We start from the raw sequence: 14,794 nt of genomic DNA on the forward strand, positions 1-14,794 counted from the left end.
TGATATTACTATGGCTATTGTGATCAAACAGTGGCTATAGAAACCTATACAGGATTGGATACTTAAGCTTTCAATCATGGGCAGAGGGAGTGCCCACAAGGCCCTACTTAAGTCCCTAAGGTTCTAATGACTGCTAGTGCATGCTGGAGGAGGGTATGCAATTTTGTCCAGTGGTGTGGCCTATGGGGGAACTAGATGGGAAGAAAAAAGGGGTTCAGAAGGAAGGGAAGGGGGATAGCAAAGGGTATTCGGGAGGGGTGAATGTGATTGTGATACACTGTATATATGTATGACACTGTCAAAATGTAAAGAACTATGGTGCTAATGAATATCTTGGGAATGGCTCAGTTGGTAACTTCTCTGCTTTGGAAGCAGGAGTAACTGTGACGGCTGGGCATGGTCCCTTGCATCTTCAACAATATCACAGGGAGTAGGAGCAGAGACAGGAGGATTTTTGGAGCTCACTGGCTAGAGAGTGTAGCCAATCACTGAGCTCCAAGTTTAGTGAACGACTGCCTCAAGAAAATAAGATGAAGAGTGATGGTGATAAAGATTCTGGACTTCACAAGAACTCACCAAACACATGCTTTCCTACACACACACACACACACACACACACACACACACACACACACACACACACACTTACACACTATCACATATACATTGTACACTTACAAAAATAAAAATGTAAAAACTTGTAACAAATAAGCAAATAACTGGATGAAAATAGATACTGGCCTGAAGTAGTTTCTAACATGAGTTCTAGTCAGTCCTAAACTATGGTTCCAGAATTTACAACAGAGAAGAAATATCAAGATCTTTATGACACTAGACATAAAAGAGCTTGGATGTGAGATTGTATAACATACTTAATACGATTTTATGTAATGTTTGGATGTCTTTATGAAGTGGGAAAATTTCAGACAGCTGAGCTCTCTCTTTGGGTTTGCATAGGCCTTTCCTATAAGGTCAAAAAACCTCTTTCATCTCTCCAAGTTGGCTTTAGTAATTATTGTCTCTACAATTAGAGTTAAACTGAGTTATGTAATTTTCAACTGCAAGCATGCAGCCTTTCATACTGTAGAAATACAAACCACGAGAGCTGTTATTACAGGGTTTGTTCTAAATGGAGAATTAATAATGGAACATTGGAGCCAACTTTTGCTTTTCTTTCTGTAACACCACTTGTAAGTATTTTAAAAGCTTCATCATTATTCTTTGTATGTATTTAAAATTTATTGTTAAAATCATACAAATTGATAAAAACATCCCATCAAATAAATCACATATGCCTTTTTCATCCTTCTCTATTTATCTTAGGCACTAAAAAGAAATAATTTACCTATTCAAAGAACAGTAATCATTTATTTACTTATTGATTGATTAATTGATTGTGTTTGTGTCTGTGGGGAGTGTTGTGAGTAGAAAAGTGTATATGCTTGTGTGTATGTGTGTGTGTGTGTGTGTGTGTGTGTGTGTGTAGGGTTGGGGGCTAGAGATTAATCTCAGCTGTCTTTAGGAGCTGTCCCCCCACCACAAAGCCCTGGCTTTGGAAGGAAATAGACAAAGTCTAGAGAAGCTCATATACCTCTTCTTTCCTGAGAGGCCCAAGCTGACAGCTTCCTGGGCCTAAGCAAGAAGACTAGAGACTATATCGTAATTGACAGAATCTCTCTTTGTGACCTGATGTTTTCTATTTAAGCTATGCCCATTGGCCAATGAGCTCTAGGTAATCCACCTGTCTCTACTTTCCAGCACTGAAATTACAAGTATTTGCGACCACACCTTGCTTTATATGTGGGCACTAGGATTCAAACTTGGGCCCTTGGCTTGTGCAGAAAGCCCTTTACTGACTGGGCCATCCCCTGGCTCAACAAACACTTGTTATATAAGTGAAGTACATTTGTAGTTTCCTCTTTGGGGCTTATTAATTTTTAAGACTTATTACATATAGCAGAGCTTATATTATCTCCTGGGAGATATGTGTGAATGGCATAGATTTTGATATTCTCTTTCATCCCCCCTCTTTAAGCCTTCTGTTGAAATTCTCCTTGTGGTCTACTCCTACTCTTAACCCAAAGGCATGTGATGTGCTAAACACACATGGAATATTTCAATTACTCCCTGGATGAATATCAGGAAAGCTTGAGGTGAAGGATAGGTAGAAAGGTAATGCGGTGACTCCCAAACTGCACATCTGGAGCAGAGAGGAGGTGGAGGTGGGTTGTTAGACAGCCAAGGTCATGAGAGGTCAACCTAGGTCTGGGGCATTTGGGAGCTTTGTTGGAAACTAGTGAGTGATGGGGAGAAAAAGAAGGTTAGTTAGCTCCGTGGACCTGCTGGAACTTGAGCTCAGTGTTGAGAAGACATGTAGCAGATCCCAGGAATAGAAATGCTCCCCAGTCAGGAGACCAGGAGTCACCCAGGGGTATTCTCTATGAAGCCGCATCTCAGCATCCAGGAGTCACCCACGGGTACTCTCTGTGAAGCTGCATCTCAGCATTCAGCGCACCAAATTACAGGCTCCCGACTCCCTCAGATTCTCCACACTTGCTCCTGAAATTCATGACTAGAATTCCTTAAGTGTAGAAAGCCACTCACTCCATACTTAAAAGAGAGGGAAAAGAAAAAGCAAGTACTCACACATTTGGGAGAATTTGACTATGATGCTTTTGTGTCAAAGGATGACAAGTTTTCCTACAGAGACTAGTAAGAAAAATAAAGGTGCTGGGATTAATGCGAGGGCTACTGTTGAAGTAGGTAACAAGAACGGAAGTTGGGAATCAATAAAGACAGCACAGTAAGGCTGTCTAGATGGTTTGGTCTTAGTCTGTTCTGTGACCTATCTAGATGAGAGCATACAGTTTATCAATTACAACTGTAGCAGGATTTACTCCAATCCATTCGTGTATAGCTGAAAAGACCCAGCCCCTGTCTAGATGCCACGTATCATTCTTACCACCCAGTGATTCAATGATGGAGCAGAGATTGCAACATCGAGCAATTCAGAAAATTCAGAGATAGGAATTACCTTATCTCTGTGTTAGATCTGCCTCTTCCTTTGGGGTAGGCGGCTCTTTCTTATCTTTAGAAGTTGGATAGCAGATGTATGCAAAACATACACGCAGAGGTTGTGGCAAAGACATGCTCTCTGCAGAGATGAGTGAATCCCAAAGCATTTCCTCATACCCAGGTCAAGATGATGGCTGACAAGGGGCCTGGCAGGAGCTTCTGATTGGTGACTCGATGCCCCTGTGTTTTGTCATCAACCTTTACTGTTTATAGTGTTGCCTATTTTCCCATAACCCTTGGCTCTTCTCTCACTAGAGAAGACACCACAAAGCCCTGGCTTTGGAAGGAAATAGACAAAGTCTAGAGAAGCTCATATACCTCTCCTTTCGTGAGAGGCCCAAGCTGACAGCTTCCTGGGCCTAAGCAAGAAGACTAGAGACTATATCGTAATTGTCTATGAAAACTAGATAGCATCTCTAAGAGTGACACGAAGGTCATTTAATATTGGCCACTGAGGCTGTTTGATGAAAGGGACAGGATATAAAAGGGCATACTCTACAATTAATAGAGGAGAAGGTATTTTTGGACATGTAGGATTAAATGATAGTTAGCTTTCTATAGGAATGGACGTTTTTCAGATCCTAGAAACGGATGTAAGTCACCTGAAGTTAAATTGTAATTGTCTTAGCCACTGTAGTAGAGGATAAAGGCTGGAGTAAAGACATAGAAGAAAGTATACCTGCAGGAATTGCTATTAACTGAGACCATGGTGCCCACCAGAACCTGAAGATGCACAGGAAAGCACAGTGAATACTCCAGTGACCCCCAAGCTACCAAGAAGATGCTGGTACTACCATCATTGTGATGTTCTATGGTGTCTTGTGTCTGGTGATAGCAGAAGCAGTCATAGGATAAGATGTCACCTTGGTAACTGAGGCCACATGATGTGTGTGGCTAGAGGGTTGTAATTAATGCTAAAGGTAGAGGGACATCCAAAGGAGCTTGACTCAGAGGGACCCACAGAGTGGAATAATGATGTATGAAATATGCAGGAGCTGAATTATGGTGGTTACTGACATGCACAAAGAAGTTAGGGCCAGGCAACCAGAAAATGAAGGAGTCTATATCATTAAATAGATACAGACCAGAGTTAACTTTTACATCCAGTACATATGAATTGTTAAAGGAAAGCTTCCAAAAACTGTACTAAGTAACTTATACGTGGCAATGATTCTATCAGGTTTTCTCCACAAGGCCTTATGGACATTTACCAAGTATGCTAGAGAGAGGGGGACAGTCACATCCACTCGAAGCATCACTGGACAGAGGATCTACATAGCATCCCTACCTAGAAACCCAAATCACGATCATGTGCGCCTTCTTAAGAGTGCATACTTACGGAGATGAAGATCCTTGACTAATGTTCTGATAACATTTATATGGATTGTGTGTGTGTGTGTGTGTGTGTGTGTGTGTTTGTGTGAGAGTGTGCATGTGTATGTATGTGTCCAAGAACTAACTCAGTCATTTACCTGGTCCCAGGTATGAGGATCATCTAGAAGAAATGGGTATGTGGATCAACACTGAGGATGGAACACATTGTTTGGAGCTGTTCTTGTAAGGATGCCAGAGAGAAATCTGGCATTCTTTAACCTCTACAACATCAGTGATCCTTCCTATGGCCATCACATTGCAATACTGTTCTGACTTTACCCCTGGTATGCTGGTGGGCAGGGGAGAGTCTTAGAGCTCCTCCCTAGCTTTATCTAAATGGGAGGTGTATGAGAACTCGTGCTGTTCCCTTGGGTGTTCATGGTTGGGTCCTCATTGCCTGACTGTGATTGTGAGTGATGACACGCAGTAGCCCTGACTGCAGTCAAGTCAGGTTATCAGAGATTCAGAGCATCACGGAAGGAAGGTCTGGGCCCTACTCCCTGGTGGGTCACCAAGTCCTCCTCTCACTGTGAGCTAGGATGAGCAGACCTAGACTGTAGAGGAAGGGGATGGTGAGCTTAGGTAGGCATGGTTCTGAGGAGGCCAGCTGCTATGGTAGGAGTTGGAGTTAATCCCACCAACCCTCATCTTCTGAGAGGCCTACAGGGGCCGTGGAGGATCAGATTTATGGTTGTGTGCAGTGTGCCATGACAACTGTGGACTTCAGAAGCCCAGACATTTCTTTAACTTGTGGAAAACATGTACAAAGCTGTCCTATCCAAGACCCAATCAACCACTCATGGCTCAACCACAGTATCCCAGGCTGATTCCATTCAGCGATGGAGCGGGCAGAGGCGTGCCAGCAGGACCTGCGCAGAGCACAATGCCCCCAATGAGCACTCTTTGCTAATAGATGACTCATTGGCCAGGCTGAAAGCTTCTTCACTGCCAGGCTCATTTTAACCAGCCCCTCCTCCCTTTCCGTTTTCTCTCACGGGTATCAGACCTATCTACCTTGTATTTCCTAGTCCCATTGGTCCTTTAGAGTTAAGTCTCCTCCATAGATCTTTGCATTTGTCATTTTTCTCTTGGCATCTGCTTCTGAATGGGCCTTTATTAACATATGTGATCATTTCTTGTACTTTAAAAGCAATGAACATAAATGGCTAAGGTTTTACACAGCCAGTAAATGGGGAACTAATGAGAACATGTTCATTAGCATAATTGTTGGATGATATTACATTGCTATATTACCTATGATCTTACCTGAATTTTGTTTGTGTCCATCAAGTGCTGTGCCATCGATTTTAGAATAATGGCAAAGAAGAACCAAGAATGCTACAGGGGAGAAGAGACAATGAAGGATTTATTAATCTATGGTAAAATAATGACAATTATGATCTTTACAATTGAATATTGCAACTCAATTTTTTTCAATCTTAAAGTAAATATGAATAAGTTAAATGGACCAGGGAAGAAATGCATTTTCTGTTACCTTAACCTTTGTCAAAGTTATAATTATAATAGTTCAGGTCATATACTTCAATTTTTTTAATAATATAAAAATTATGGTTAAAAACTCAATAATTTACTTGACATGACTTTCTGAGCACCTGTTCATGGAAAATTGATTTATGACATACTCTCTTTCTCTTAAGTTAGTGAAACTAAAATGAAGCTTTTGTGGCAGGCTCACCACCAGGCTCTCTATTACACGCTGATCATCTTCCCGCCAATACTTACACAATAAAGTATTTTAATTTCAAATCACTGAACTCCACATAAAAATTGCTATTCTTAATCAAGTCTCCTGAGACTTCCTTTTAAATTCAATATACTATGTTTAGAGTCTCATTTATGGAGAACCATTAGCATGGAGTCACATCTCATCACCACATCACATATACAAGGGGTATGAACTAGTTTGCTCTGGTACCAGAGGGCATTTGAACCACATCCAGTTTTTGGCTGGTGCGGTGCTGTGGTAACCATTGTGGAACATCACCTTAAATTCTGAGGGACTGACTTAGGTGAAGGGGAGGAGGGTAATTTCCTTTTAAAGAACTAGTTGTGGCTTAATGAATGGGTCACTTCCATAAAGGAATCAAAGTGTCCACTTGAAGTAAAGCCCACACCTTCAGGAACATTTAAAGAATCCAAGGCATACAGAAACCATCTCCATCACCTATCAAATCCCAAACTTCACTTTTAGTCATTCTGACAAACGTTTTGCCATTTGTTTCTGAATTTAATAGATACTCTCCACTCTCACCAGTGGTGCACAGCATCCCAGGCTACTCGTGGTTTCTCTGGCTTCATTTAAGCCCCTCCTATCCTTGTACACACTGGTTGTCCCAGACCCAGAGCTGTGCTACAGCCTCACTGAATAGTAAAGGCCTTTTCTGCACCTGCAGTATTCTACTGTAATGTCCCCATGGGCAGCTCTCTGACCTTCTTCATGCTTTCTTTTCAAGCACCCCATGCTCCATATCATTACCTGCCTCCCCTAGTAGAGGCGCAAGACTCACTTTGTGTCTTCAGCATGCTTATTCTGCTTAACTGCTCTGTGCTTTTTATCCCTATTTGCATATATTGTAAATATATATATTTACAATATATGCATATATATATATATATATTTATTTACTTATTTTACATTTATTTATTTACTTATTTATTTATTTATTTATTTAAATAAATATTTATTTACTTATTTTACATATTATATATATATATATATATATATATATATATATATATATATATAATATTCCCCAGTATAATGTAAGCTCCCAAGGGCATGGAATGTTAGTTGTTGTTCTAATGCATCCCAAGTGTCTACAAATATGACTGCTTTAAGGTGGATGCCTTTCATATATCAAATGAATAAATGACTATACTCAAAGGCTGCTTAAAACATGAACTACTTGGTCTCTCAAACTAGATTTTTGTGAACTTCTGCTGATGGCTTATGATGTCAAATTGCCTTTCTAGATATTTGCTAATCAGTTGGATCTAATCAGATGAATTTGTCAAGGGACAATAGATAAGAAGCTTGCATCTAAATTCAGGGTTCCTAAACATTGTTTTATAGTTTTTAATCCATGGTCTATTCTTTTTTTTGAAAAATATTTATTTACTTATTTTACATATATGAGTACCCTGTCATTGTCTTTAGATATACCAGAAGAGGGCATCTGATCCCATTACAGATGGTTGTTAGCCACTATGTGGTTGCTGGTAATTGAACTCAGGACCTCTGGAAGATCAGTCCGTGCTCTTAACCACAGATCCATCTCTTCAGCCCCCATGTCTCTTCTTTATGTACCCACACATGTCCCATTAGAGACCAAAAACTGGCTGTTACTACTTTCTTGTCAGTATGCTTGTGAATACACCATTACAATCCTGTCCTAAGAATTTTCCTGTTATAACTAACTAGCTGCCCAAGCTTTGTGTTATACTTACTGTTTGTGAGTGTTTTAGATTTTTTCAATAGTAATTCATTTTGCTTTTAGATCAAAGCACTTAACTTGGCTGCAACCTACTCCTCTCTGTTCTCTTGATATAGACCTCCCCACTTGCTTGATAGTTTAATATAATTAAACTGTGATATGAAACCTATGTCAGAAATTAGAAGGAAAATGATGTGTGGACATCAGCGAGTCCTATCATCTTCTGGTGATCAGAGTTCTGCATCCATTGCTTGCAAACGTAGCCACTCTTATGAAGAGAATTACCTCTAGAACATGCTTGACTATCGTTGAATCATTGGACTTCAGAAGATCACTCAAATTTTTAGCCAGTTCCTCATGTATAGTTCTCTCTTTGTAGGATCTGGTCTTGAATACAAACTGAAGAAAACCCAAAGAGTGGGAAAGGTTAATTACCTGTAAAAAGTTTCAAAGATTAACCTACGAAATAACTCATTTCTCATAATCAACTGCTTGTGTCTACTTTTGTCATGGAGTCAGTAGAGGCCTGAAGATATAAGAGAGGACACACTTGTGCCTATTTGGGGTCTTTGCAGAAGTAGGGCCTTGCTCACCTAAGCTCTTCTTGGAACTCTTTTTGTAGAAATCAAGAGAAAGGGCCAGAGAATCACTGGGCAGGTTCAAGCAATCATGGAGGGCTTGGACACACCTACTTAGAACACTCTCCCCTTCTCTTCCCTTTCACTGGCAATGGGTGGCATGGTAGCAATTCTTCATCCTGAAAGGTTAGAGTACCCACTCAAACAGTCAAGTGGGGAAGCAGGTCCTTTCCAGAGGTGAAGAGGTGAGTCCCCCACAAGCCCAGGTTCTACCGTCCTGTGCTAGATACAGCTATGGAGAGGTTGGTACACATCAGCCATCAGTAAGATAATAAATGCTGTCTACTTTTTAGCCTTCTCTCCAAGAATCATATCATGTTACTTTTCTTTATTTCATCATATACTTTAAGCACACACACATTTCAAAACATAAAATGCTTCATACTGAATTACAGTAGTTTGTTTAGGAGTTGGGTTTGCCTCCAGAAAAGGTATGGCCTTCATGATAGTCACACTTTAAAATAGACTCCAACTGAAGGGGAAGGTAGGCAAGAAACTGGTACATTTACTTTAGGATCTCTAACCTTTTCTTGGGACTTTCAAGCCCATCTGCACCATCATATGGCCTGAGGTTTGACGCTCTTCTCAAAGGAGAGACAAAAAGCCAACAGATTTATAAAACCAGCTACAACTAAGGTGATTAATTTCCTTTAAGCATTGTGCTTCATATGCAGACAAACTCACCACCAACAGTCTGACTAAATGCAGATATTTAGCCTGAAGGGTAATTCATTCCAACTGGCAATTGAATATTCTTACATTGTAAACTTGATTCTCAGAATTGACATTGCTACAAACCCCTGTGAAGCATGGCATTTAATTAGATCGACTTAGATGCACGTCTTGGAAAAGGACATGGTGTATCTGTGCAGTTTGATATTGTAAATGGAGTGAGTTAGCAGCACTTAGTACCACTGAACTTGAAATGGTGTTTCGTTTACTTGTGAAGAAATATAAATTACAATGACCATTACACCACTGGAGGATATACAAGCGTGTCTTGGAATCAGCCCATCAGTTTTGTTTTTGTTTTTTTTTTTTTAACAATATTCCTAGGGGTTGGACTTAGTATAAATCTATAGGTTAAATGCCTCCCCACATCTATGGTAAGAATAAATTCAGACTCTGAGCGTGTCAAGGTGTTAACCATTTAACTCAGCAGGGGTCTGCTCACAGAACCACACAGCTGGATCCTCACCTGGCCTGTGGCCTTTCATGTGTCAGCAGAGAAAACTGAGGTTCCTGAATTCTAGCAACTTCCTTTTGTAACTCACTTGTTGGGATCTGTCACTGCTTAGACTTTAGTCTCTCATCTCTTAATTTAGGGATTTTTCTGGAGAAGTTGTACTTATTAGAAAGTGTTTGTTTAATTGAAAATAAAGTCTAAAACATCCTTAGGAATCATCAAACTGGTCTTTCATGTATGACTGTTTCTGGAGTTGAACTACTTTAGAACAGAAGAGATAAGCCACCCCTGTTCTGTGTTGCAGACTGAGACAATCCTGCCAAGATATTTCACGTTTTCTTGGTTGGGAATGAAGCCAATTCCAAGATACATTTCTAAGAGGACTACAGAGTATGATTCTGAGCATCTGAGGTTCTCACAGGTATCTGGCTTGGTGATGGCAGATGTAGCCACAACAGCTGAAGTTCTTAATATATTTCTTTTTTGTTTTTGTTTTTTTTCAAGACAGGGTTTCTCTGTGTAGTCCTGGGTGTCCTGGAACTCACCCTGTAGACCAGGCTGGACTTGAACTCAGAAATCATCCTGCCTCTGCCTCCCAAGTGCTGGAATTAAAGGCATGCACCACCACGCCCAGCTCCTTAATATATTTCTAAACAACTCCATTTGAATGAGATATTGACACTACCCTTGAAATAGAGTTGCCAGAATGAAGTACAAGGAATCATTTTATTCTATATGGTCTCTTTGTGGATTGAAACAGAAAGTTAGGGTAAGTATTAAGAGGATAAACTCTCTCCAGATAATTCCACTGGCAAATACATGCATACATCAATTCACCTGCAAAGTGATGCCCCTCTCTTAAACAGAGAGCAAACTATAGGGTATTTGTAGGTGGAATTCTCAACTGAAGTCGAGGTCCTAGCAGGTAAATCTATACCTCAGTGAAGTTGCTGTGAAATGACTACTTGCAGCAATCAGGCTATTTTAATGAGGGGCACACACTCACGGTTTGGTACTTGCGGAAGACATCCAACATTTCTGGCAGAAAATATATAGATAGAAAGCCCTGCAGGTGGAATCTCAGAGTGGTTCATTCCAGAATGAGATTACTAGGTACTTCCTCTTGTAGCAACATTTCTACCATACCAGTTATTGTTAAAAGAAGTTTCTAGCACAAAGGGCCCCAGTTCTTTTCCAGTTTTATTTCTAGACATTTAGAATGCACAAGTCTATGTTTATCACCATGTATGACTTGAATGCATTTCCTTTAAAAATCAACAACTCCAAAGACCTCGTCTGTGTGTACAAAATAGGACTGTAATTTTTGTACGTCTTATAACGTAATTTAGAATGTGTGTCTTTGCCTCTGGATTGGGTTGCTTCTGTACATTCAGTGGAAGGATGTTTGGAGCAGAGCTATCAGAGTACAAACATCATCCCAAGTTCACTGGCACCAATTTCTGGCCAACTGAAAATGAGAAGAGAATGCTTCCAAGTGGACACTTGACAAGGGACACTGAGGAAGCAGTGCACACCAATGAGATGGTCAAATGGTTCATGACAGAAGATAAAGGACTCAACATACCAGAAGCAGGTACAAATATACAGTAACTGGGGAAATGAAATAATGCCTGAGAAAAACAATAAAAAGAGCTAAGAAAACATTGCAGAAGAAACAGAGCATTTAACAAACCCGGAGAAGTCTTCCTTAATTAGCCCAGAAGTTTCATATATTTCTAATGTCAACGCAAAGGAGCATTATTTTAGCTTTCTCCTCTGTTCTTTTCTTTCCACCAGTCCCATATCACACATGCACATAGCAGTTTTGCATTTAAACATTAACACAGCTAGCCCACCAATTAAAAGAAATGGAATTCTACTAAAGTGAACTTGTGTTCTGACTGTGGCGGGCGCCATCAAATGTCAGGGTGAGAACCTCCCACTTGGTGCAGACAGGAAATGAGACAAGCCACAAAGCACAGGGGATATGATCAGGGCCTTAATCGTGACTCCTTACCTTAATGTATGACTGGACAGAATGGTCTAGTTGCTCCTCATGACACTTGGCCACAATGTCAGCCAGAACCCTGGAAAAGCATGGATGTTCAGTGACTTAGCTGAAGGTATGCAGGCAGCACTTTATTTTCACATTAGAACGGGGTATTTCATGAACAGGGTGAGTGGACAGATGAGTGGACCCGTCAATTCACACTCTCTCATTCCTTCTTCACTCCCCAGTAGAGGGCACTTGATATATTTCTATCACCTGGGAGCCATTTCCAACCAGAAACATTCCAAGGACTAAGGTCTTAGCATGCAATATCTGGAGACATTTTGTCTGAGCTGAATGTACCACATGTGGTCTCTGCACTTGCTGACATTGTCTTCCTGGAAAAGGGATCATTTTTAAGTACCCAATTAGGCTCTGATTAATGGTCATATTCCATTTAAAAGGGCTCATCTTCCAACCTGAGAGCAGAAGACCTAATTTTGGAAAAAAAGATTAGGTTAAGCTGGATATCTCCCTCATTAGCTGAGCTAGAGTTTCGTGTAGCAGCCGCACATTGATACTTTTTCATATTAACATGAACAATTGCTGCATGGTTGGAGAGCTTTGGGCAATCTCAGAAAGTACAACAGATCTAGAAGCTGCAATATTTAAAAATCTTGTCAACATCGACGTACACATTCAGCTGAAAGGGACATTAGTTGATGGCACAATTTGGGATTTTTAATCTGGGTCTGGAACTGGAGGTTTGTGGAACTGATAGTGATTTTTTAATTTCTTAGAACCTCAGGGGTTTTTGTCATAAAGAAGGCTAAAAGCCTTCATTGTGTGTGTGTGTGTGTGTATATATATATATATATATATATATATATATATATATATATATACACATATATATATATATATTTACATATCTATCTATCTATCTATCTATCTATCTATCTATCTATCTACTATCTGAGCAGGGGAAATACAGTCAACATTTCAACAGTAGCTCTGATTTTTTTCATAATGTTATGGTCATTTTGAAACAAGCAAATATATGATTAAATTATTAATTTAAAACAATATAAATGTAAAATTCTGAGTTCATGACTAGACTCATGAGTGATGTTGGAAATGTGTGACCAAATTTAACACAAAAGAAAAAAAAAGATGAAATTATAAACTTCTGTGGGATTATAAAATGATACAACTATTCTAGTAAATATTCTGGCAATTTCTAAAAAGAAAAAAATCCAACACTCAGGTAATGAGTTGTACAGCTGACGCATTACTGTGGATTCATGCCAGAAGTGAAGTATTAGGGCTACGTTTATATAGAATTATATATGAATATTTATAGTAACTTTATTCAGTATAGCTCCCAAATGGAGAAAAGCTCAGATGTCTTTCAACAAACGAATCCTTAATCATACTGTGGTATAATCTGTATATGATACTACTCAGCCATGAGAAGAAATGGCCTAGTCACAGAGAGACAGCCTGAATCTTCTTTTATAATGAGTATAAAAGCCAATGCCAAGTGATTATGTGTTATATAATTTTGTATATACACAGATAGGCATGTGTGTGTGTATGTGTCTGTGTTTTTGTGTTTGTGTGTATGTGTCTGTGTGTCTCTGTGTATATGTCTGTGTGTGTGTCTGTATGTGTATATGTGTGTGTCTCTGTGTATATGTCTGTGTGTGTGTCTGTGTGTGTGAATCTACAATTATCTCAAAATAAAATATTTAAAAACACAAAAGAAAAATATCTAGCACTCCACTAATGATAATAGATAATAGAATAAGGATTACAGTGTAAGAAATGCTTAAATCTGAAAAACATGTTCACACATATGTGGCTATCTAGTTGGAATCATGCCATCAGGGTTCCATGAGACCAAAGGCTACCTGCTCTGTTTCCCCAGTGTTGCTATGGATACCTGGTGACAGTCGCAGTGATTTCATCTTCCTCGTTTTGCACTAGAATTTTGAAGAGCTGGTTCAAGATGATAGGCAGGAAACTCATGATTGAGTGGATCTTGTCCACATTTAGCAAGTTCTGCAGTGAGATGATGGGAGGAAACATACAGATAAACAGGAGAGTCTGCAGGTGTTTTCAGGAGTGTGACATAATCACCTTAGCTCCCCCTCATCTGGCTTCCCTTTGGCTTCCCTGCTTCACCATGGCGGAAGGTGTAGGTCATGTTGAAGGGAGTCTCTGCTTAATTAGCAATGGTAAATACATACTAATTTTCAATTATTTTTGTTTCGGATAAAAAGCTGATCTTTGTCTCTCTTTTCATACGAGCAGAATCATAAAGAAACCATGAAGTAAAAATAATTTGCTCCCTGAACTACAAGGCCTTTGAAAGGCCTGAACAGTAATCACATCTTAGCTTGATATTCAGTGGGACATGGGTTTTCATTGCCTGTTTTTTATCTCGGAAACCACTGAATCCGCATGAATCTGCAATGAATCTGCATGGCATGTTACCTTACAGGCGCGGACAAAACTGGAGGTAGGTGACTGAGACATGTCTTTTTCTCTTTTTTGGCACTGACGGAAAAATGCATTTACATGTGGGTCCTGCAAAGGCAAAAAAAGTGTTAATTTGCGATGGCACACAAACTCAGTGGCAGTGACAAGCACTTGCCAGCAGTGTCTCCTCATGAAATCAGACATTAGAGCCCTCTTCTTCCATAGACAGAGGGGTCATCTAAAGGCCCCCTTTGAACCTCAGCACTCTGGATGAATACAAACACATTTCCTATTCACTATTTCCTTCTTTCTTTTGTCCAAATAGTCCTGGCAAGGTCATGGTATCCTGTGAATGGCTGGGTTCTATCCTTCCTTCCTCCCTTCCTTCCTCCCTCCCTCCCTTCCTTCCTTCCTCCCTCCCTCCCTTTCTCCCTCCTTCTCTCCCTGTTTCCTTCCTCCCTCCCCTCCTTCTTCCCTCCTCCTCCCTCCTTCCCTCCCTCCCTCCTTCTCTTCCTCTCTCGTCTCCCTCCCTCCTTCCATCTCTGCCTGCCTCCTTCCTTTCTTCCGTCTCTCCTCTTCATCCCTCCCATTC

At 40.1% G+C, this 14,794-nt stretch overlaps 1 protein-coding gene across 14 annotated transcripts in view; it reads right to left on the reverse strand.

Moving 5' to 3' along the window:
- The window catches only part of Dock10 (dedicator of cytokinesis 10), a 243,697-nt gene that overhangs the window by 54,486 nt on the left and 174,417 nt on the right, over positions 1-14,794 (reverse strand). For all 14 annotated transcript variants that reach the window (XM_021197703.1, XM_029538335.1, XM_021197704.1 and 11 more), the window contains exons 23-27: positions 14,218-14,310; positions 13,664-13,782; positions 11,746-11,815; positions 8,190-8,303; positions 5,716-5,787 (exon numbers count right to left, since the gene is read on the reverse strand). In XM_021197703.1, coding sequence (XP_021053362.1) covers positions 5,716-5,787; positions 8,190-8,303; positions 11,746-11,815; positions 13,664-13,782; positions 14,218-14,310 — 468 coding nt within the window. The remainder of the gene's footprint in view (positions 1-5,715; positions 5,788-8,189; positions 8,304-11,745; positions 11,816-13,663; positions 13,783-14,217; positions 14,311-14,794) is intronic.

The sequence above is a fragment of the Mus pahari genome, chromosome 5 (genome assembly GCF_900095145.1).
Source record: "Mus pahari chromosome 5, PAHARI_EIJ_v1.1, whole genome shotgun sequence".
NCBI lineage: Eukaryota > Metazoa > Chordata > Mammalia > Rodentia > Muridae > Mus > Mus pahari.